Genomic DNA, 23169 nt, shown 5'->3' with positions numbered 1-23169 from the left:
CTGACTTCAAATCATGAACAAGACCCGCACGAGCCCCTGGTGGTGGACAGGTGTCTCAGAGGATCCTCCGCTCCCTAGGAACGTGCTGGTTTTCAATCCTAAAAGAATATGTGTGTCTTCTGAGTTTCTGCCCTTACTCCATTATGCCATTATCTCAAATCATACAGTGCTAGACAATTCCTCAGAACTACCTCCAGTGCAAGATTTAATAATGTGAAGCCAACTTTATTTCTGAGAAACTAAGAGAATCTACAGGAAGACCTTAAACAGTCCTGATTCTCTAAGGCATCAACTAGACATTAGCATTTACATTTCATTTTTGGGTCGCTCCAGTTTGAATGCTGTTAAGCTACTTTCAAAGACTGCTGTCTTCTCAGGAATGGTCTGTGGAATGATCAGAAAGCATAGCAAGTGAAGAGTGATTGAAAGCTGCCAAAAATAGAAAAGCAGAGGGCCCAGGAACCAGTGTCCTCCAAACAATAAAGTACTTACAGTATTTAAATTCTCTGTAGGCAAGTGGCAGGCAATTAAAATTTTTTGGGAAGAATAGAAATTAATACAAGTTACTTTCAGTTTGCTTCCTTACATTTGGCCAATTTAGTCATCAAATCCAGAGAATTTTCCCCGCAGGAGTTTTAAGGATAGAAATTAGAGGAGACATAGGGCCAAATATGAAAGGTTTGCTACAGAACAACAAACAGCAAGGACAACCTGGGGAATTCTCTTAGAGAAATAAACTATAAGGATAAGAAAAGCAGTTACTAACAGGTTCATTAATAAATAGTACATCTTTCTTATTTTCTAATTGTGCCTTTATACTTCAGACACATTAAATGTGGATGCAGTTGTTTAATACAGGCACACATAGATAAACTGCAGTACTTTAAGCCCATGGCTAGGACAGGCATTATGGTGTAGTGAGTAAAGGTGCCACCTGCACTGCTGGCATCCAACACAGGCCCCAGTTCATGCCCGAGCTGCTCCACTTCTGATGCAGCTGCCTGCTAACAGCCTGGTGGAGCAGAAAGGATCTGCAGGGTGACAAAGCTATGTGCACAATCCAGTGCTGGTGGAAACTCACAAGGTGTCCACAAGAAGTAATAATATTTGCTGGTGTGGGTTGAGTTCACAAATGGATCTCTCGTTCAGGAAGTGCACAGTCATTGCGTGTGTGTGTGTGTGTGTGTGTGTTGTGGGGGAGCAGAGGGAGTATGAAAAATTGCCTATTTTTCTGTTCAGTTTTGTTGGAGTGGGTATTGTGACACAGCAAGTGTTGCGGACATCCCAGCAGAGTGGCAGTTTAAGCCCTAGTTACTCTGCTTCAGATTCAGCTTCTTGCTAACACACTCTGGAAAGCGGCAGGTGATGAGCCAAATGCTTGGGCATCTGCCATCCACATGTTTCTGGCTTCAGCCTTAGTCAAGCCCAAGCCATCTCAGCTTTTGTGAGGAGTAAACCAACAGATGGAAGAGCTGTCTCTGACACTTCCTCTTTCTCCTTTTCTGTGTTCAATTAGATGGGGATACATAACCATCACAAAAGTCACGACTACTTTCAAAAATGTGAAGCTATCTTTAAAAACAAAAGACATACATCATTCATGTGGAAGCACAGATGTAGGTAGAAAGAAAGACATGCAATATTCCCACATGACAATGCTTGCAATCACACTTTAAGGACTTGAAAAGAAATAACATTTGTAGGAAAACAGCTTCGGTTTTACATGCTTTTAAAAGGACTTCACACCTATTTCTAAAAAAGCCCATTTAGACAAATGCTAGGGAATTAGAATATATGTATTTAGCTTTTCAGATGGCTGTCAGGGTAGAGTGATAGCTTTCTTTAATTTACCTGAATGATCATTTCTATCAGGCTGGGTATCATGTTAAGGAGGTAGATTCACTTCCAGTCATGCTAAACATTAGAACATTATTAGAACTTTGATTTCATTTAGCTTGAAAGTTCTATGGAAATTCTCAAGTTCAAATTAGTTCTGAAGCCAATACTTTCCACAATGAAGTTAAACATAAACTTTGACAATGCATATATTTAGAATTAAGTCCCAATTCTTGTATAACAGACTGAATGAAAAACACACTAATAAGGGCCTTACCCTAGGACCTGAAGGAATGCCACCTGGTTGCCCCGTGATCCACAAGCTGAAGGAAGCTGGGATGCGGGAGAGTGCAAGTGACATGTATCTGACCACACAGTCCCCTTCTTGGTGTCCATGAGCCACCTACCCTCCCTGTTTCTAACTAGGTTAGAAATCAGAACCTTCTTCCTGTCCACTGATCACCAGAAAAGCTATTCTCCACACCACTTTAGCATTTTCAATAGCTGGGAATGAGACAGAAATCACTATTTTTCTTGTAAAAATACTCAATAAGGGTTTTTAAAATTTCCTTCTAAATAAGCAGTGTCGGCAACATTTTTAAAGAATAATCTACTTTTATATTTGAAAATGACTGAAAACACACGCACAACTTGATACCTACTTAAGAAAGCAAGCCACCTCCCAAACCTGTACCGGAGACACCCAATCTCAAGAGTTAAATGAAGCAAGGAGCTGTCTAACTGGCCCAGCCCCAGTGCTTGGACAGGAAGTGGCTGAGCCTCCTACTTACTTCTCAGGCTCCCCATGCTGGGTGCAGGGTGGGTCCTTGGAGGCAGTGTGCTGTGGTAGGGTGGGGTAGTGCTGAAAAGGATGTCGTTGGGCAGGGCTTGGTCAAGGATGGAGCTTCGGGAACTGCCAAAGGATGAACCCCTCCGGTTACTGCATATGCTCTCATCAGAGAGAGTGCGGTACAGCGACCTCCGTGGAGATAGGTTCCCATAGAACGAAAACTAGAATTTAAAACAAGAGGTGGAGGCACATTATAAAGCTGAAGGCATAGATTTTATCTAAACCCATTTGGTTCATAGGCTTCGGGAACAGATTCTTTAAGTTTTCCCTGTTAGCTCAGGAATTCTTAGGCAGGCATACAGGTCATCCCAGTAAGTGCATCATGGCTTCAGCACAGTTACTGAATTTTAACGTTTTCTTCCTTTGACATTCTGAGAAATATTATCACATATTAGACATGCACAGTTTTATTAATTCTAAAATTTTAAATGGAACCTCCACAACCTTATGTCAGTGAGAGCTCCTAAAATATATATAAGGTTGCCATTTCAGGCAATTGCTACTCAAATCCACATGTAGGGCTGGCTTGATTTCAATTTGAAATGACCACATGTCGATATTGGGCACTTTCTAAACCAATCAACTACATGTAAGGTTTGACTGGATCTAAAAAATAAAACTAATTTTGAACATGGACTCTTTCTAGGCCCACAAACAAGCCCAGTAAAAACAGCAGCAGTGTAGTCACAATCTCACTGCACACATACATGTATCACTTTGCAAAAATCCGTACTATAACTGTGTTGTACATTGAGTTATAGTAATGAATCACAACCAGATTTAATGAACTTACAAACACTACTGTGTGCCAAATCTCAAATGGGGAAAAGAAAATTCTTACTATCCAAATATCCAAGAAAAGCTGAATCAGTTCTGAATTTCCAACTACTTGCTTTGCATACTGGACCACATTCCTTTCACATAAACAATAGTACAAGTCAGAATATTCATATCTAACAAATATAGAAATGGCCATTTACATTTGTGAATGCAGAAAGAAGGCTAAAAATGTTTCTATTGTATGTGTTCCTTCCATTCTGTCGTCTTTCTAGCTGATGAATGGTAACAGGAATGTGTGTGAACTACAAAGTTAAATTTATACTATGAAAAGAAGGTGACTTGTCTTAGAAGAAAAAAAGTCCTCATCAAGTTCATTTCTGCTTAAAAAAGCTATCTGCACTTTTTATTTAATAGTCTATCTTTGCACCCAAGCTTATACGGTACCATCTACATGATTTGATACAGGTTTATAAAAAAGAGACAGAAAGCCTTGTTATGACTGAGTTCTTATGGGATTTTCTCTTCTCACAATTATCAAGCTCTTCAGGGTCTTCCTAGAGACACAGTAGATTAAAGAGTCTTCCAGGTAGTGTCTAATTAGAATGCTGTTCTAAGAACATGGTTAGGTTAATTGTAGCATTGTTTCACTATAGGAAGGAGTAGCACAGACTTGCTGCCCCACCTGATTACAGTCAACACACACAGTGCTGTCTGGTTTCTGTTCTCCTTCCCATTTGAACAGGAGGAGTGCCGGATGAGAAGTGACAGACAGATTCCCTTTCTAGCCCTTCAAGACCAAATTTGTCTGTGTACTTCATATTTCATTTTTTGGGAACTCAGTTACTTGCAGAAAGTAACTGAGTTGAACTACATCATCTGCATACCCCTTAGAATTCTTTACTTTGCTTTAGAAAGCAGTTTAAGAGTCTGTAATAATAATTAAACCAATGTTAACAGCAATCAATAATCTAACATCATCAAGGAACCACCAGACTGACTGACAATGGTGTTTGCTCTACTGAGTGTGAACTTGGCATGAAGAATTGAGCCATGGTCTCTCCCAGTAATCCCTGCATGTCTTTATGTGGCACAGGGCAAGCTCCAATCCTATTTGTGATGCACAACAAGCAGAGACATCGCTAACACCAGTCCTTTTCCCCAGAACATGATTACGTTTGAGGAAGTTCAGCTTGCCACCCAGGTTGAAATTTCAGAACAAAGACAGATGGTAAGAATGTTAACTGCAACCATTCTTGATCATCAGTTACCTTCAGGCACTGTACTAGGATTCTCATGTGGTCCTGTCCTTGCTCTAACTTTGCAATTCAGTTATTCTAATCTCTTTTGATCAGAAAAAGTCATTCAGGCCAACTTGTATACAGCTATTCTTCACAGGGGTGAGGTTTTGGGGCTAGGTCCTCCTGCTTTTTGGCTATATCTTAAGCAGAGGTTGCCCTCGGAAATCCCTCTGAGGTACACTCTGCTTACGGACAGCATAAAAGCCAGCAATAGCCAGCCATGCACAGAGTTGCTGGTACAGTCATGAGAGATGACATTTGTGGTAGTACTGTGAAAACCCTCCAATTTCTTTCTAGTAACTTCAGAGACTCACAGAAAAAACAAACCTTTCTCCTCCCCTCCTCCACCAAAGGGCTATCAGGAAGCATCAATTTCAGGAAGTCTTCTTTTGATAGAATGTGTTGAGTTTCTGAAATAGCATCTCCTACCACGGTCTGATGCTGAGTTGCTGCAGCCATGACATCCATCTCACTGTACATCCTGTTGAAACAAAGCCGAACAGAAGTAAGAAGAATGGTGACCCACTGTAAAGTCTCTGTAGTGGCAAGAATTACAATCCGGTGGCCACTATACCTAGGCACACATAGGATTTTCAAGTCAGTTTACTTTCACTGTGTTTGCTCCAAATTCCCCATGCCATTTGACATCTGTACAATGAGCTCAACTGCAAATTTTGATTTCTGAATAATTCAAACAAATGAGATCCCCAAAGCCCATCATGAGAAAAAAAATACAGCCAACTTTTCAAATAAAGCTGGGTTCTCCCTTTCCTAATCCATGTTAGAAAATGAAGTTTCAATAATTCATCAGAGATTATCATATGTCTTTTGAAGCAATGCTTATCCTTTCCAGATACACGAGAGAATCTTTCTCTTGAAGTCGGACAACCAGAGTCACCAGCTACCACCACACCCAGGCAAGCAGCAGGAAAGGCATCCGAGACAGCCTGGAGCTGCAGAATAATCAACTCATGTGTGTGCTAAGCATGTTTTATTATCAGTCATTTCACAAGGCTGTTTGGATAAGTAAAGCAGCTGTCTTCCTTAATTATCAGCATATAAAAATGTATTTATGGACAACAAAAGACTGCCAAGTGGAATTACTGTTTTCTGCTGTTTTCCAAAGAGAAAACTTGGGAGTCATTTTCAAGAGGTTGACCCTGACCCTGCCTTCTGAGCAACCGAATATTCCTGAAGACACAGGGAGGAACTGGCACCTGCCTTGTCAGCAGAGGCCACTGGGCTTGGATATATGACCTGAAATTCAGCATTCCAGGAATTCATGGTCCTTGGGGGTGAGCTGCACAAAGCGACCTGGATGTGTACCCCCTGAGAAGTCTCCATCTCAAAGGCAAGACTGTCTTGTCACAGCATGAAAGCTCCCCGGGAACATAGTCATGTTCAAGATTAAGAGTGATTTATCTGAAAATCTCTGTGGCCTTTTTTTTTTTTCCCCCTGAGGGAGGCCAGCTTTTACCTCAGTGCTTGAAGGGTCTTAGCACTGACAATGCAAATAAACACAATCTTGCAAAAAGTTTTAAGATCTGGTAGGTTTGTGAGATTAGAAAACTGGACAGTGGGATCTACAAGTGACTCAGAGGGACCAGAACAATGTTGGTTTCAGGAAGATACTGATTTTTTCATCCCGAGTCTTAGAATTGGGAGTCTCACATTCTACAGTCCCTTTTTGCTTTGGGAGAGATACAGTCAAGAAACCCCAGGTCCCACCAATAACTGCATGGATAATGATGATGACAAAGTGCTGTTCCAAGTCACACACATATTTGAATATAATACCTAATCTTTTTTGCCTGTTAGCCATTTAAAAAGACCTGTTCCATAACAGTCCATATATACTGAGATTAGCAGAACATGGACTCCTTGCAGGACCCCCAGCCAGCATGCACATGTGAACATGCTGTGGATGTGCACATGTACACACACATGTGTGTATGGTAAGCTAGGGTGGCCAATTACATGGGACATCTATCTGAAAGCGCTCAGGGTCCCAGCTGGCTCAGAAACTGCAATGAGCATTTAGGCAGGTGGGACATCATGGAGGAGACACAGTGACCAGGCAAAACTGTTCCTATGCTTTACACATTTTAAAACATAAGACCAGCAGTGAGCTCTGGGGTTTTTAGGATATGAAATTGCTACTTAGGGACACCCATGAATAAGGCCAGCTTTAGTGTAGGTGAGAGATGAATTCTGGGTGATTCCCAGTAACAGGGTCATGAAACTTTTGGGCAAGCGTGGGGACTGAGGCCTGATGGTTCGGAGGGGAGTGTCCATAAGATCTGTTTGGGCCAGACTGATTGACCAGCCCAATTAGCAATCCTGAGATGGGCTGTTAGCATAGAGCATCACTGACTGCCACACACTAATCCACACCAAAGCTATGGATGGGGGTCTGTCTGGCAGGGGCCGGTACCATTACTTGACTGGGTGGTGGAATAGTGGATAGAAGAGTAGTCTGACCAAACTTCAAATAGAGTTAGTGCGATCACATGACTGCCCCACTGCAGAGGCCTTTGCCTTGTTGGGTGAGGCTTGAGTGGTGCCGCCCTTGCCACAAGCACACACTGGAGGGAGCACTGGCCTCCAGTACTAGCCTGAATTCTGCAGGAGGACGGGGACAGAACAGTCCAGAACTCCAACTGTCCCCATAAACTGAGGGGCAGGACAGAACAATGGCCAGGGTCATGAGGTGAGGGTCAGCAGCACAGTCTCTGAGGATGGGCAGACTGCTATCCAGACAAACCCTCTGCTCATAGCACTCCTAGCCTTGCCTGTCCTTCACTGTGTGTTACTGCCATGAAACTAGGACAAGGAAACGCACCAACCCTGGGCTCCATAGCAAACCACAAGGGTCCCTTTCACATTTGCCTGACTGTTCCAGTGAGCCCTGGCCTCAACACCATGCTTATGGCAACACAGAAAATGCTTCTGCAAGCAGTTCTCCAAGCTTAAGAAAGGCTTGGAGTGAATTTCTGTGAAGCCATCAGCAGACTTTCACAGGATGCAAACACAAATGCATCGTTCTAACATTTGCACTTATAATGAAAAGCTGTAGCTATCACTAGACAATTCCTTTCTAAGTGACTCATTTGCAATGATTGACAGGATTTTCTTAAACAAAAGAGTCTGTTCAATTTTAGCGTTACAGTAAATTTTTATCCTGAAGTTATTATTTTGAGAGCCACATTTAAGATGGGGGATTTTTAAGGAGAAATAAAGAAATATCGGTTCCCTGACTAAGCCTACAATCCTGAAAGCCTATGAAGAGTTGTCACAGCTCTCCTGCAGGACGTATGTGATCACATGCACCTGCCACACCCTTTAGGCGACTGGGCCACGCAGGCATACAACGCACAACGACCTGGTGACTTAGGATATGTGCTTCTACAAACAAACAACTAACAACAACAAAATCAGCTCCCCCTCTCTGTTGTAGGACATACATGTCCCTGTACACACTTAGCAGCAGCTCCCACCAGGGTGAAAAACCTCCTCTCCCACTGTCCCCCACAAGCCCAACAAACTAGAAGGGCAATCAGAAATCAGGCTCACATTAGGCACAAATGCCTTTCCTTTCACACTATCTTTTACACAGCAACTTTTAGGAGGCCCCGAACTCTGCAGGACTTCAGCCTGCCCTTGACCCTGCATAGTCACAGACTCCACACTCATAACACTAACATCACATCACCTATTGCAGGCAGATTTTTTTTTTGAATACAAAAACAAAGAACTCAGATGCCATTCCATTTTGTGTGCATGTGTATGTGTGTGTGTAAGTGTATGTAAAAACCCAGTGAATACTTTTAAAGAACAATACAAACACCAATATGTAGAGCTTTTAAAAGGACATCTGCAGCATAATCTGTCAGAGAGAAAGTATTTCCCTTGGGGTTCAGGGAGTAGGGGGCTGGTAGTGGAGAACATGTTTGCTTAGTCAGGTCCCAATACTGCCCAGGGAACTGCTGGCTGCCTTCCTTACCCAGGACATTCTGACACTTCAGGCTCCTCCTCGGGTGGCGGGCTGCCGTCTGATTTCTTCCAGCCGATGACATATTTGTTCACCGCTCCTTGCCTGTGGTAGGGCTTGGATGTGGACCCGGGAACTTGTTGTCCGCTACTGTGCGATACGATGTAGACTTTGGATGTGTCCAGAGATCCACTGCTTTTGGAACAGTGAGCTGAAGGGCTTCCTGAATGGTGAGAACCACTGAAAAGAACAGACAAATGCTGCTAGGGTACAAATGCTACAGGGTATTTACACAACCAGAGTTCAGCACATTTGGCATGTGGCCACATTCATACCCATGGGGCTTTTCTTGCCGGGTGCTTCCTGGTGAGCCGAGCTGGGGACAGCACAGCTTGTCAGAGAGCCTTGTTTGACACAGCAAAGGTTATTTCGGGTGGCCCCGTATGTCTGTCCAGGAAGAAAACTAAATGGGCAATACACTTATGCCAATGCCTCAAAAGAAAGGAAGTTCAAATAATAATTAAACCAAGAGAATGTGCCCCACTTCAGCTGCAGACATTGCAAACACTAGCCTACTGACACTGCATACTCCCCAATTAAGAGAGGTGGGAATACCTCACAGCACTGCGTGACCCAGGGACCCAGCATCAGCCACAACATGGAGCTATGGGTATGCTCCTACTGTTGGTGACAGCAGAAAGTATATGACAAACACAGCTTGGACATCATCTATGAAAGTGTGCACCTGCACAGTGTCAATTTCACTCTCAAGTGTACACACCTGCCACACCTCTGTACAAGCAGAAATGGAAAACCTGGAACCCTATCAACAGGAACACTGACCCAAGGTGTCCAATTTGTCAACAGTGGAAGGTTATTCCATGAGTACATAAGGAATACAACCGAATACTCAGAACAAATAAACCAAGGATGCTGACAACTTGTGCAATCCCACAAACTCAAGGTCAAACAGGGCAGCAAATAATACGATGTTTTATTCCAGGTCCTAACAAAGCTAATCACAGGCAAAACTAAAGCTCTTCACCTTCCAGGAAGCTACAAGGAAATGAGAGGATGATGATCACAAAAGCATGTGAGTGGCTCCTACAGGGAGGTCAGGAGGGGGCAGAGCGAGCTTCCAACCACAGCAGTGTCCCAGCACGTGAAGCCCAGTGGTAATTACAGGGATTTTTTTTTAATGTATGATCTAGTATGACCCAGAACTGAAGCATACAAAATACTTAGCAGTAAAAGTTGTAAGGGTTTGTCAGAGGGACTGCCCAGTGGTTGTCTGAGAAATTAAGCATGATCATAATCGGGAATATAAGAAGACTGAAAACAATGTTTTATGAAAAACGAGTAAAGCAGAGATTAGGAATTGCTTCATCAATGTGAACATTTTTCTAGGGCTGGCAGTTTTAAGGTCAGAGTTCAGAAGTTGATGGATTGTACTTTCGGAAAACTTGACAAACAAGCGTCACTTAATGGTGTGAAGCGTTCGGGATTTCTTAACCTCAGTTTTCTCATCTGTAATTTGGGTTAATAACAGTGTCTACCCCAGAGCAGTGCTTTGGACATGATCTGAGTCAGCATTAGTAAAGCATATGAACAGTGCCTGGCATAAGGTATGTTTTTTATAAACATTTTATGAAACCTGATATATGAATCTGTTATTGACAGATAGCAGTTCTTGCCCTTTAGAGGGTTTACTAGCGGGTTCCTCCACTGGAATGGTGAAATATAATCTTCTTTGTAAACCTCTAATAAGCACATACCTTTCCTAGAAAAAAATGCTGAAAGTTATGTATCATAAAAGACAAAAAAAAATTTAAGAAGAATATTAAAATGGAGTTTTAATATACATTCAAGAAGAAATAAGGAAACAAATCGACCCATCTTTGGGCCTCTGCACGTTGGAAAGACACTGTGGTATTCAGCAAACGCCTTAACGGTGTTTTGTTTGAAGTCGGTAAACACACTAAAATATCTGCAATACACTTTTCATGAAACTTTTCCATCTGAAGTTCTTATTTTTTTTTAACTATCCTGCCAACTTCCAATCATTTACACTAACGAAAATGATATGGTATGGTGTCATGAATAATTAGAACAGCTAATCAGATGAATCATTTTCAGGAGGATCCACACTACAGATTTTTTTCTTCCAGTTTATTTCATTTTGTAAAAACTTGGCTTGGATAGATGGACAGAAATACTGCCTTTAATTCTTTTTGGAGTACTCTTGCAGGAAGCAAACACTGTTTGCTGCATTAAAAGCATGTGAGCGAGGCACTGGGGCGTTCTAATGAGTGACTCCTGATCACTTCTTCATTTATATACTGCTCAAGTCTAACTTATTTTAAGAATCTTAGGTCCCCCCTCAGCATGTCCAGGTGCACATGGAGGATATGGCAATACAGTGGAGCCTGCAAAGGACACCTGGTACCAGAACAGAGCACAAAACAAATTGATAAACTACCCCAGCCATATGTTGGCAGTGAAAATCTGGGCAAGTGGAGACACTAAGGTTGACTATTTCAGCTAGTGGATTCTGAAGAGATTTCATCATGCTTGCAATGGTGAGATTGGCAGCAATTCAGAACTATAGTTGAACTATCAAAACCACTTGAGCAGTGGCCTGGGAGCATGCCCTGGGAGGGTGAGCATGGCTTTTCACTTTGTCTCTCCCCTTCCCCTGGATACAGGAAGGAAAAAGCAGAATATGAAAACAATAGTCTTTCCCACTTTCCTGCAGTTCTTGGTCCTTTGAGCCCTAATCAAGAATCCTAGGACCCCTTTAGCACAATCTTAGAATTGGTCCAGACACAACTCCTTTCTCACTCTTGGACAGCTGTAGGAAGTGGCCACCAGTTACTGCCCTGCATTCTGACACCAGGGACTCGGAATGCTTCATCCCATGCTACTTCTCTCTAGGTAACCCATATGATGGTTTGTCAGCTTGACATGAAAGTATGTGTCAAGCACTTTCATTAGTTCCTTCGTTCATTCAACAAATACTTTAGATGTTGGCCATATGCAAGTGTGTCAAGTATACTATGCGTAGTGGACAGAAGTGGGTAAGACAGGCCACGGCCCAAGGGAAGTGTAATAGGCTACGTGCCCAGGGAGCAGGGGGAGGAGGGGAGGATAAACACAAAGACGCTCTCACTCAGGGGTGGGTACTTTGAAGGAAGTGAAACCAGTACAGACATACAGAGTGCTTGCAGGCACAGCAGAGTGACTTTGCCAAGATATTCAGCAATGTCAGCCCCAAAAGAGTCTATTTCTGTTCTTCTACTATTGGCACTACTCCCTGGCACATCTCCTCTCTGGCAGTAAGTCTTAGTGTTGAAGTGACTACACACCCGCCTGAAATGGGACCAAAGAGGAAGGAAGGCATGGAGGGAGACTCCCAGGAGGGGCCAGCATTGCAGAGGGTGCAGAGGCTCACTGTGGCTTAGGAGGTTTGGTCCCTTGTGCTCTGAAAGGGCCAAGTGCCTTTCACCACAACACACGAAAAACAAAGCAGGCACTTTATCACCTGCCTCCCTCTGCAAAGGTTAAAAGACAGACAAAAAGAAAAAAAAATTGCACTGAATGACTGAACTCCACACTGAGTCAAAGCCTACAAAGACAAGTTGAGATATGCCTTCCAAGTCACCCTCAGATAAGATTCTCAAGCAAAAGGCAAGGAGGTGGTCAAAGAATCCACTCACATGAGTGCACTATGGCCATGCATGCATGCACGTATTTTAAAGTCGGGGGAAGAAAGTAGAACCAACCAGAAATTTAGTCTAGTGCTTTTATGTATGTAGCTTTTAAAATAAGCTAACTCATTAAATTAGTGAACGGTGAAGGTATTCGAGAAAATCCACTCCAAGTTCCTATCTCCATTTTATCAAAGTGATCTAAAAGTGATTTTTATGGACATTTTTCTTAGTAACACAAAACTCTGTGTTATCAGTTACATTTATCTAACAGTGTATATCATGCAATCACTGTTGAACAAATCTAAAGTGAAATGACATGTGAGGCTTTTGTAGTATGGCCAATTTTGAACTGTCCCTGAAACTGAAAGAGGATTAATTCAGGTAGCCAAATTCACCAATACTCCTTAAATATTACTTTGTTGATTTATTATTGGATTTATGGTAGGTCAAATTATTAAACACAATAGGTTAAAATGACTACCAAGGCCTATTTTGAAAATGATCTCCATATTCTAGACTGCCCTGTTGTTCCAAGATACACAAGGAAGTATGTGGTGGAGCTCCACTATTGGTGTACGCATCCCCTTTTCCTGGTCTTTTTCTCTGGGAGAATGGCTGTGTTCTCCATGGCCAGCTGCACAGCTTGATGGGACTGGATCCCAGTCCCCAAAGTCCTGAATTTCATGGTCAATGCCACATTGCAACCACTGGGCTTAAAGCCAAGGAGGCATTAGGAGAGGGTTATGGCCTTGGAGAGGGGAGGGCCCTGTGTCTTTGGCAGACCAAGAGAAGAGCCACCTTCTTCCTGGGCAAAGAAGGCAGGACATGGGCAACCTGTAGGTGGCAGAGTCATCTTCAGCCATGTGGGAAGCGCCCCAGATTTGGGAGGTTGCTAGATGTTCCCTGAGATGGAGAGGACACAGTCTTGACCAGACTTCATTACAGGAATCAAAGCGGTCCTTCAGTTAAGCAAGCTAGTTAATGCAATCTTCTTAATTTGTAGCATATATGCTACTCTGTTTTTGCTAGTATCTAGATGAGGAAGGGAAGTGGATAGGAGGGAGGGCTCATAGCTGGAGAACTAGGAGCACTAAGAGGCTGATGCTGTGAACTCTACAACCTTCTCTGAGCATCCCCAATTTGACAAATACTCCATCACGGTGCTGGTTACCATGAAGAAGATTCACATTATCAGTTCACCTTCCTGTCCTCTAGCACTTAACCAGAGTCCAGAGAAAGAGTCAGATAGTAATGTGGAACTGAATTAAGGAGGACCTTAAAGGCAAGAAGAAAAATTACAGTGGCAGCTGGTGTGAGCAGTTAAATTCTTGACCACAACCACATCAGAATCAATGTATTCCTCTATCTTAGCTTTGAAAGTGAAGGAAAAAAAACACAAATAAGTGAATTTTTATAGATATATGTCAGACAGGAATTTGTAACTGTCCACAATAACACCTACACTCAGAATGATGCCTTTACATTTCACTACAGTTTATTCTAAAATCCTAACTGCCAAGTTGAGGACACCTGTTTGGCTGTGGAGATTTCAGGACCTGGGGGCAGCAAGGAATGTAGCTGTACTCTCCCAGTGGGGAAACACAAGCTCAGTGAAATCCCTACCCACAGGATTCTGTCTGTACTTTGAAGATTATCTAATATGCTGCTCTTTTCCAAAAAATGTAAGGACAGCAGACTGAACTAGAGACATTTAAACAGCCTGGCTGCAGCAATGAATATCTCTCTTACCTTTCCATTGAATTTAGCATAAGAAAATAAATCACCAAAAGACATGCATGTGTTCACCATTAGATTTTAGAAACAAGCACTTCCTCTGACTCCAGATAGCTGGCAAAACCATGGCAATTATTGTCATGCACTTCCCCAACCCCAGCAGGGAAAGCCCAGTTGGCACCAGCAAGTGTTGCTTGGCAAGGTGGTGGAGGCTCACCTGGAATGGGATGATATCTCGCTGAGGTCACCCATGCTGCCCTCGGCAGCACTGCTAGCAGAGATGGTGGCTGTGTAGCCGTGCATGGTGTACATCTTGGCTGGATCATCTTCAGGCCCTGAGCCATCAGCTGCATCAGCCCACTGCTCAGCCCGACTGTGGATCAGGGACCTGCTGCCCGTCAGGTGCATGGGGCCAAGGATGGCAGTGGGCATGCAGGGGGCTGTGTCGATGCCACTATCTGTGGAGGCCCCTTTGATGTAGGTCAACCCCAGCAGATCGGGGTCCATCAGATCTCCTGACCCAAAATGCTTGTCGTCGCTGTTGCTGGAGGTGTTACTGGAGAGCGTGTTGCTGCTGGAGTGACTGGAGCAACTTTTATCTCCAATCTTGGGAAGAAATAACAACAGAGAAGCTTCAAGCAAATCCCAGACTTTGTAACTTCTCATGTGAACTTGCAGAGGGGGCAAGCCAGAACCCTCACTACCATTTCTTCTCCGTGGGCAGGAAAAGCACTGCTCTTCTCAATAACAGCTCAGATTTATCCAGAAGTCCCTGACTCACAACTCCTCTAATTTATCTGAAGTTTAACAGGTATCTTTAAGTCTTCACCCAGTCACTTGTGCATGAAGCATAAAATGATGGCTACAGTTTCTCTACAAAGAAAATAACTAGACATGGTTATACAAATTCAGAGGGACAGTGGAAAACTAGTAAGAGGAGGAAAGCAGCTATTTATCAAGATGATGCTTATCAGACAAACTCAGGCAGAAGATCCTGGTGAGAGCCAACAGCAGACCAAATGAGGTAACACAGTGAGCACTTTGGAGCTGGATGTCCCAAGGCAAACAAAGAGCCCAAGTGAAATTTTGGCCCAAGAGCCAGAGACGAAACTCTCTTTAGACTAAACAGGTCTGCAAGACAGGCAAGAATTTGGGGTCCCAGAAAACAAAAAGCAAATAGAACTGAAAAAATATCCCTGTCTATGCAATGTGTACAGACAGATACAGCCCCTCTTCAGAGCCTGGGAACACCAAGAAGCCCTGAAGCATCAGCAAAGGGCTTGGGAATGTGACGAGAATCAGCCGTGCCCTGGCCAATTTTCAAGTGGCTTGGCCTTTGTGTCTTTCATTCCATCCTATTAGATCCTTAAGCAAATCCCCTTGACCTTTTCACTGCACATTAATACTCTGTAGCCCACACTCTCCTCCCTCTCCCTCTGCTAAAACTGCCTAGAGAACCCAAGTGGTGGATTTAAATGGATGTGGCTACATATGACTAAACGTAGATCATAGCCACAGCTAAGGGAAGAAATGTCACATGTCACTAGCAGACAACTGGGAAACTTGACTGATGACAAAAGAAGGAAAAGGAAAGGCACAACTTAATTCAGGAGCAGATTTTCTAAAGAGGCTACTAAAAAATTTGTTGGCTTTATTTGGCAACAATCAGCAAACATTTCCTGCCTCCACACTGAACTGTCGGTTGTTTGGCTGAACTGCAGGCTCCTGAGACCCACCTCTTTCTTCTGGGGAGGGTAACAAGGCAGGGTCACAAATGACCAAGGATGGCCATGTGGGCACCAGAATACCACCCCCTGCGTGTTAGCCAGTCATGCTGTGATTAACCTGGATCACCTGTGACTGCATTACACCGCTATCTGTGTGTAGTTTCCCTAGCCACACACAACACTTATCTTATGTTTCTGCATTATGTCATTAAGTGGAGAAGTAGCTGAGAGACTAAGAATGGGGATATCATTCAGTAACATTAACCCTGGAATCTGAGGATTGAAAGGTAGAAGATAAATATGGTTAGTCCTGTGATCTTTCCTTGAGGTCCTTTATACTTCAGGGAGGGAAAAAGAGAACCATTCTTCCTCTGTGAGTCTGGGAGGTAAAGGAAGTGCCCGAGAGCCCCTGGTGAGCAACAGCCAGGAGCTGTTCCTGGCTAAGAGACTGACTGCTGACTCAACAAGGACTCACGTGAGAAAGCTTGTTTGGGGAATCCTTGCAGCTCCCATCCTTCTGCAGTGCTCGGTCTTTATAGGAACTCAGGACTTTGGAAGGTGGCCCGTGCCACTTGGTTTCTGTTGCATCAAGAGAGAAGAGTTAATTTCTAGAATCCAAGGTAGTAAGAGAATAAAAACAAACAAAAAAGTTGAAAACAACAACAAAAACAGGATTAGCAAGAATGGTTTGGTCAAAACAAAACAGTGCCATGGCTCTAGAACTTCTACAAAGAGTAGACAGAACAACCACTACAAAATAAATGTCCTACTTCCACAGGTACCACAACCATAACCATGCCACCCCTCATGTACTGGGGGCCTTGGCTAGTCACCTCAGCTCAGTGCACATAGAGAGTGAAGGGAAACGAGAATGGAGCAGGGGGAGATGGGGACAGAGGTGGTGGATTTCTGCCCAGGACCTCCAGTCAGTTACCTGGGTGTCTGCTTCCTTCCATGGCATCCTCCCGCTCCCGGGCTCCATCACATTCCAAAGGGCCTGAGCTCTGGTGCTCGAGCAACAGAGGAGACTGGCACCTGTAAAGAACCCACTATCGAGCCTGTCCTTCCTCACCAGGACCCCTGCCAGACGGTCCAGGTGTTCTGGCTTCTGCCAGGGCCAGGAAGGGGAACCTGCTTGTCAGAAGCTGTGTTCTGACAAAGGGAAATGCAGGATCCATGGGCCCAACCCTGCCAGAGCAGCTAGACCTCTCCTTTCAGCACAGTGTCAACAAAGGTGCTCAAAGGCCAGCCGGTAAGGAAGGGCTGCAGACGCCATCAGGTTAAGGAACCCCCAGAGTGGATGATATGCCAGCAAGCTAGGAAAGGCCTTGCTGGTTTTCTCCACAGCACTGGTAATCTTTACAATAAATTTTTTAAAGAAAATAAAATACGGTTAGCTCTAAGCTACATCCAAGTGGGTTTTGTTTTATGAATGTCTCACACAGGAAGAAAATCATCGTATGAAGGTAAAAACTCAGAAAATACATTTACATTACAAGGGGGTCCATTTTGATACAGCAATGATTATAGATCCTTCTTTGCAGCAAAAGACTAAAAGATTCTTCCATTTGTGGGGTGGAGTGGTTATGAGGGAAAAACCATCCTCTATTTTCCTCAACTTATAGAATATAATTTAATTTTTTAAAAATAGAACTGACACCTTTAATGGATTCATCTATTCTAAGGTAGGGAGTACATTACGCTCTGATTCCACATGTTTGCTTCTAAGCACAACTTAGAAGAAAAGGTCACTTGGGGAGAGGAGACACTTTCCCTGCACTCAGGCAGATGGTGACATAACCTTGTGCTCACAGATGAGTCTCCTCACTGCCCTTGTCCTCTGATCTGAACCAGCATGACCATCTCCTGACCACCACAATGGCACAGCTCCGTCACATGGGGGCATCCACACCACTCTTGCCCTTGTTGTTGGGGCTTTAGGGATCAGTCAATGCAGGTCTCTATTCCCAGGAGGCCCTTAGCTCCCTGATCTGGGCACCACATTCCTTCTGCAATGGATGCCATGCAGCTGAGCTTCTCAACTGGTGAGCAAATGACCAGAAAGATGTGTCAACTGCTAAGCCTGCTTCTCTGATTCTCCAAGGGGTTTCCTATTTCAGTGAGTGGAAATTCCCAAGTACTATGGTTTACAGAATCACTAAATCCTTCATTTTCTTGTTCAAAAAGTCTTTCTTTATAAAAATGAAAAACCAGAGTCTGAACAGTGAAGTGAGCACTGTCTACACTGAAGTGATGAGCTGTCCAACCCAAGTTGGTCAGCTCTTCAAAGCACACCTGGCATTTCTATCACCCCCCAAAGCCTCCAGGCTCTCTGGGATAGCAGCAAAGTGAAAGGGAGCCATACCCATCATAGCCCACTTGTGGTCTCCAGGGTCCACTCCCACCAGGTCCCGGGTCACTGGATGATGACTGGTTGCTGGGAGAACTTCTGAAAAAAAAAAAAGACTAGAATCACTAACAATGTAATGTAACAATCATTAGCAATCTGCCAAGCACTTTGACCTGGCTTATTTTGTTTCATATATAATCTGCTTTGATAATGACAAAGCAGTAGAAGCAAATCACATTACAATGTGAAACAGATGAAAATCACGCACAAACCATAGTGGTCCTGAGCTACCAGGTGGCTTCTGGTGGGCAACTTGTCATGTGGCTAGAAGCCTGCACTGTGTAATGACTCAAAGCAGTGCCACTGATTACTCTACTTGTGAAACATGAAGAACAGTAATACCATCCCAGAAAATACAGGATTATAAAACACTGCTAATTCTTGTTGGAAGAAACTGAACACAGTCATATTTTAGTGCTATATTTAAAAATCTATGCACAGAGAAGAACTAATTTTGGCAAGCCATTTATTTTCACACATCTATTGAGTGCAACCCTATTTTTCTTTCTTCAGACACGCAGAAATGAGTAATACTTATGAAAACTCCCTCGATGAAGATGTGCTTGCCAAGATTTCCTTCAGCTCCTAGAAACCTCCTGCATTTCCCCCCTATAATGTACCATAATCTATTCAATATGTAGATTTATCCTTCCTTACAGGATGCTGTTTGTTGTTGACTGTTCCTTCCATTAGCACTATCCAGGTGTATCTTTTTGGCTACGTGAGTTTATAAACTCATCAGACATTTGAGTAAGTGGTCTAAAGTCAAGAAGATGTAAGGTCAAAGTGAAGTGACACATTCTATTCCTGTACACAGACTGGAAAAAAGAAAATGGAGAAAACAGAAAGCAACCAGGTACTTTAACCCTGTTTGCATGCACTCAGTTATACCTAACTTGGGTCTAAGCATTCTTTTTGCCTGCAATGAATCATGTCATCCTCAAGATGTCTGATCAGATCTACAACAGCACCATCATCAAATGAAGAATTAGAGGCTTGGAGACAATAAGTGCCAGGCCCATGATATCATCTATTAAGACAGACCTGTGATTCCAGCCTGGGAAAACTAGTTCCCAGGCCATGCAGCCCAAAGCCTATCAGACCAGAGCCTGCCAAGTCACTCTGAGGAAACCCATGGCGTCTCTTGTCTCCAACACCTACAACTTTCACGAACATCAAGATAAAATAAAAGGAGCAAGAATTCACAGCAGTAACAAAACCCTGTTTGGCACACTTAAAATGACACATGCAAATTAGGCACCCAAAATTCTTAAGAGCCTGATATGATGGGATTTAACTTTTAGACAATTGCATTCATTCATTGAAAACTGGTTTTAACTTTGTTTAAAAGGAGGAAAAAAACCAAGGGCGTGTTTATGATCCGGGGATCTCTTGAAAGTATGGCTCACATTATGATGATGGGATTTCATCACTCATGTTTCAGTCTTGTTTTATTTCTACCTTAACCTGCTCATGCTTCTCTAGAGGCCCATGCAGAAGAGTTCCCAAGGTGGGTTAGGGAGCCTGCTGGACATGAACAGAGGATGCCAGACAATGGGGAAACTGTGGCCTTGATGGGTAGGATCTGCATTTGTCAGCATTGTTGCTGGGCAGGGAGAGGGCCACGTTCCAGGCATCGCTAAGGCTAGGGCCTGTATTATTCACGCTATGTGCCAATATGTTCAGAACCAGCTGATGTACAGCCAAGTAAAGAGACTTTCCTTATGATTCCAAGTTCCCAACCCCATTTTCAGAAAGAGCTGTGTTGAGAACACGGCACTAACATTACCTTGTGCCATCAGGAAGCTTCCGGTCAAAGGAGGTACTGCGAGGAATGGCAGCCTGGGTCTGCTGCAGCAGCTGCTGGCACTGAAGACGATCGGGTGTGCCAGGGACAGGAGAGGCTCTGGAGATGGGCTGCAGGGCAGGGGTGGGCACTCGGTGCCACGTGGTGTTCCTCCTGAAGGGGGTCTTGTACTCGCAGGGGGTGCCCTCGCTGTCCAGTTTGTATTCCACCATGGGGATCCGGCAGAGCTCTGAACAGCCTCTGTTGGGCCAAGAAGATAGGGTGAGAAGCACGACCCAGAATCAAGTCTTATGCATGGCTAACTCCTGGCAGCACTCACCAGCACACAGGACACTGTGTGTGCTTCTCAGGGACCCCAGTCAATGACGGACAGGGATTCACTCTAAGGAGCACGTCAGTTATAAAATGATGGTCCCCAACCATTCCCTTTCTTCTGCTTGCAATTACTGAATTCACAGAAAGATTACCTCTGGCTTTTACCTGGTGCCAAAGCAGGCACACATTACCATTCACGCTTGATAAGAGGCAGGATGCCTGCTGATCTGACTATATGGGAATTAAGATGGTCAACAGGAATGAGCACTTGGTACAAATTCTAACCTGCTGCTCAGGATATCCACATCCCAGTTTCAAGTCCCAGCTCCACTTCTACTTGTAGCTTCCTTCTAATGCATATCCCATAAGGTGACAGGTAATGGCTCAAGTGGTTGAATCTCTGCCACCCACATGAGAGATCTGGGCTGAGTTCCTGGCTCCCAGCTTTGGCCCAGCCCACTCTGGTGTGGGCATATGACAAGTGAACCAGGGGATGAAAAACCCCTGTTTCAGCCTTTCTAAAGTATAAATTTTTCAAAAAGCTCAATTATCAGTAGGTAAGGAGTTATTTCCCCAGATCCCATAATAAGCAACTAGAAAGATTAATATCTGCAATAATAAAAGACTTCTAGGACTCTACAGGTTGCTAAATATTTTAAATGTACTTTTGGAGATAACAAACATTATCTACTCTAATTAGAAATCAAAAACCCAGACACATGAGACACCTTGTTCAAAGCTATCAGAAGGACCAACACTGGGCCCACCATCTCCATCCACATTCCTGTCTCCAGACCCCAGTACTAAGATACTTCAAACCAATATTATCTTAAGGATGATGGAAATGTCTAAATGTGTGTATGATTAATTCATACATGTGCCCAAATTTATCAAACCCAGTGCTTTGTATGCATGCAAATAATTTTATGCCAGTTATTCTTCAGTTTGAAAGAAAAAAAATCCTAACAATTAGGAAGAGAAGAGCTTCCTCTTGTCCATGGGCTTGATGCTTCCCAAAGCTGTTGGGTATATGCAATACATCTGTGACCAGGCTACTTAGCACCCAGGAGAACTGGTCCAATATCTGCAGCTTGCTAGATGGATGTTAACCACAGCATATCACATGCTGGGGCTGGCGAATTGGATTCTATCTGCCCTCTTTGTCCTCCTTTGCCATAGTTCCTCTCCCAGTATTACAAATACTATAGGAGATTTATCTTGAGGATTTATCAATGTCTCTTTACTGACTTCCAGTGACACTTCCTGTCCCACTGACTTTCCCATGGTCCCTGCAGAGTCATGTCGCCAACACAGTAGCCACCAATTCCATGTGTTTGCTAAGAACTGTCTGGAACAGACTATACTGCTGATGAACAGGGTGATTTTCATTAATTCAAACTTAAAACCTGATATTCAGGTTCTTTTTTTTTTTTTAAATGTATGCTTGGAGTAACTTGACTTTATCAATCTTTTTGTAGTAACTTGATTTTATGAAATCTACAACAAGTATTTTAGGAGAAAAATTTAACATCTGAATTGAGACACTCTGTTAGAATACAAATATAGAGAAAAAACTATTTTACTAATAACTGTGATCTATTTATTGAATGTTAAAATAATAATATTTTGGAGACATTGAAATATATACGATTATTTCACATATTTATACTTTTGGAAACTAGAAAACTCAAAATGCAATATTTCTATTGAACAGCCCCAGCACAGAAAGGGACCTGTTGGTCATTAACCACATCCAGCAATAATGCACTGTATATTTGGTCTAACCCAAACTGCTGATCTATCTCATCCCTACTCCTTAACCTGGGGCCACTGCACTTCCCAGTTTGGTCCAGGTCTTATCCTGAATCCCACCTCCTCCACAAGATCTGTATCTGCTGAACAGCACAACGAGCCAACGACTCATGATGTAAATTTTAAAAAACTATACACTCTGTACAAGTGGCCTGAGTGGGCACAGAACCACAGGCAGAGGACAGAGGCTGTACTTCAGGGTCAGTGGTTCTTGAGAACAGGTACCTTTCTGACATAAGCCACACAACTGCAGATAGTGGTCACAGACATGGCTTGTGGTGGCCAAGTATACTAATGATCCAGTAAGAAATAATTTAAATTCAGTATCAGGTTTTTCCAACTCTGGCTAATTGATAGATATAAGTCGTTAAGCAGTATATATACGTGTGTGTGTGTGTGTGTGTGCGTATGTGTGCATATATTCTGTCTCTCCAGGTAGTTTAGAAACTTCCAGAGCAGATCAACACACCTCTTAACCAATAATACTGAATACATGTTAAAAGTGTTTTACCTATATAGTCTGGACTATCGTTCAATAACTAAGAATCAGGGTCACATGTAATATCTCCTATTGGCCTAAGAAAACTGAGAAACACTGAAAGCCGACACTGTTTATGGAAAACATGAGTGTTCACCATAGCAAAGTCAGTTGTGGTTTTTAGCCACATAGTCACACTCCACAGGTGACCTCCTGGCAGGTATGTAAAACCTGTTAACCTGATAAATTTATGATTTGTCAGACATCCCTTAGTTTCCCACCAAACTACAATGAGCAAATTGTATTGTCTGTTAACTTGACCAAAGTCAGCCTGGAAAGCCAAACGGTGCAGCTGGGCAAGGACACAGGCAACAAGAAAACCCTAAGTGTGTAAGTCAGGGTAACTCTTTCTAATTTACCA

At 43.2% G+C, this 23169-nt stretch overlaps 1 protein-coding gene across 2 annotated transcripts in view; it reads right to left on the bottom strand.

Annotated features, from left to right (window-relative positions):
• SIPA1L2 (signal induced proliferation associated 1 like 2) overlaps positions 1-23169 on the bottom strand; it is a 149752-nt gene that overhangs the window by 22749 nt on the left and 103834 nt on the right. For both annotated transcript variants that reach the window (XM_040967996.1, XM_040967997.1), the window contains 8 exons: positions 20126-20383; positions 18292-18375; positions 16861-16961; positions 16402-16505; positions 14417-14805; positions 8768-8995; positions 5092-5245; positions 2628-2847 (listed from right to left, as the gene is read on the bottom strand). In XM_040967996.1, coding sequence (XP_040823930.1) covers positions 2628-2847; positions 5092-5245; positions 8768-8995; positions 14417-14805; positions 16402-16505; positions 16861-16961; positions 18292-18375; positions 20126-20383 — 1538 coding nt within the window. The remainder of the gene's footprint in view (positions 1-2627; positions 2848-5091; positions 5246-8767; positions 8996-14416; positions 14806-16401; positions 16506-16860; positions 16962-18291; positions 18376-20125; positions 20384-23169) is intronic.

The sequence above is a fragment of the Ochotona curzoniae genome, unplaced genomic scaffold, assembly GCF_017591425.1.
Source record: "Ochotona curzoniae isolate NIBS_2020 unplaced genomic scaffold, NIBS_Ocur_1.0 scaffold_4683, whole genome shotgun sequence".
Lineage (NCBI taxonomy): Eukaryota > Metazoa > Chordata > Mammalia > Lagomorpha > Ochotonidae > Ochotona > Ochotona curzoniae.
The sequence above is the reverse complement of the archived record's forward strand: the minus strand, read 5'-3'. Positions and strand labels throughout refer to the sequence as shown.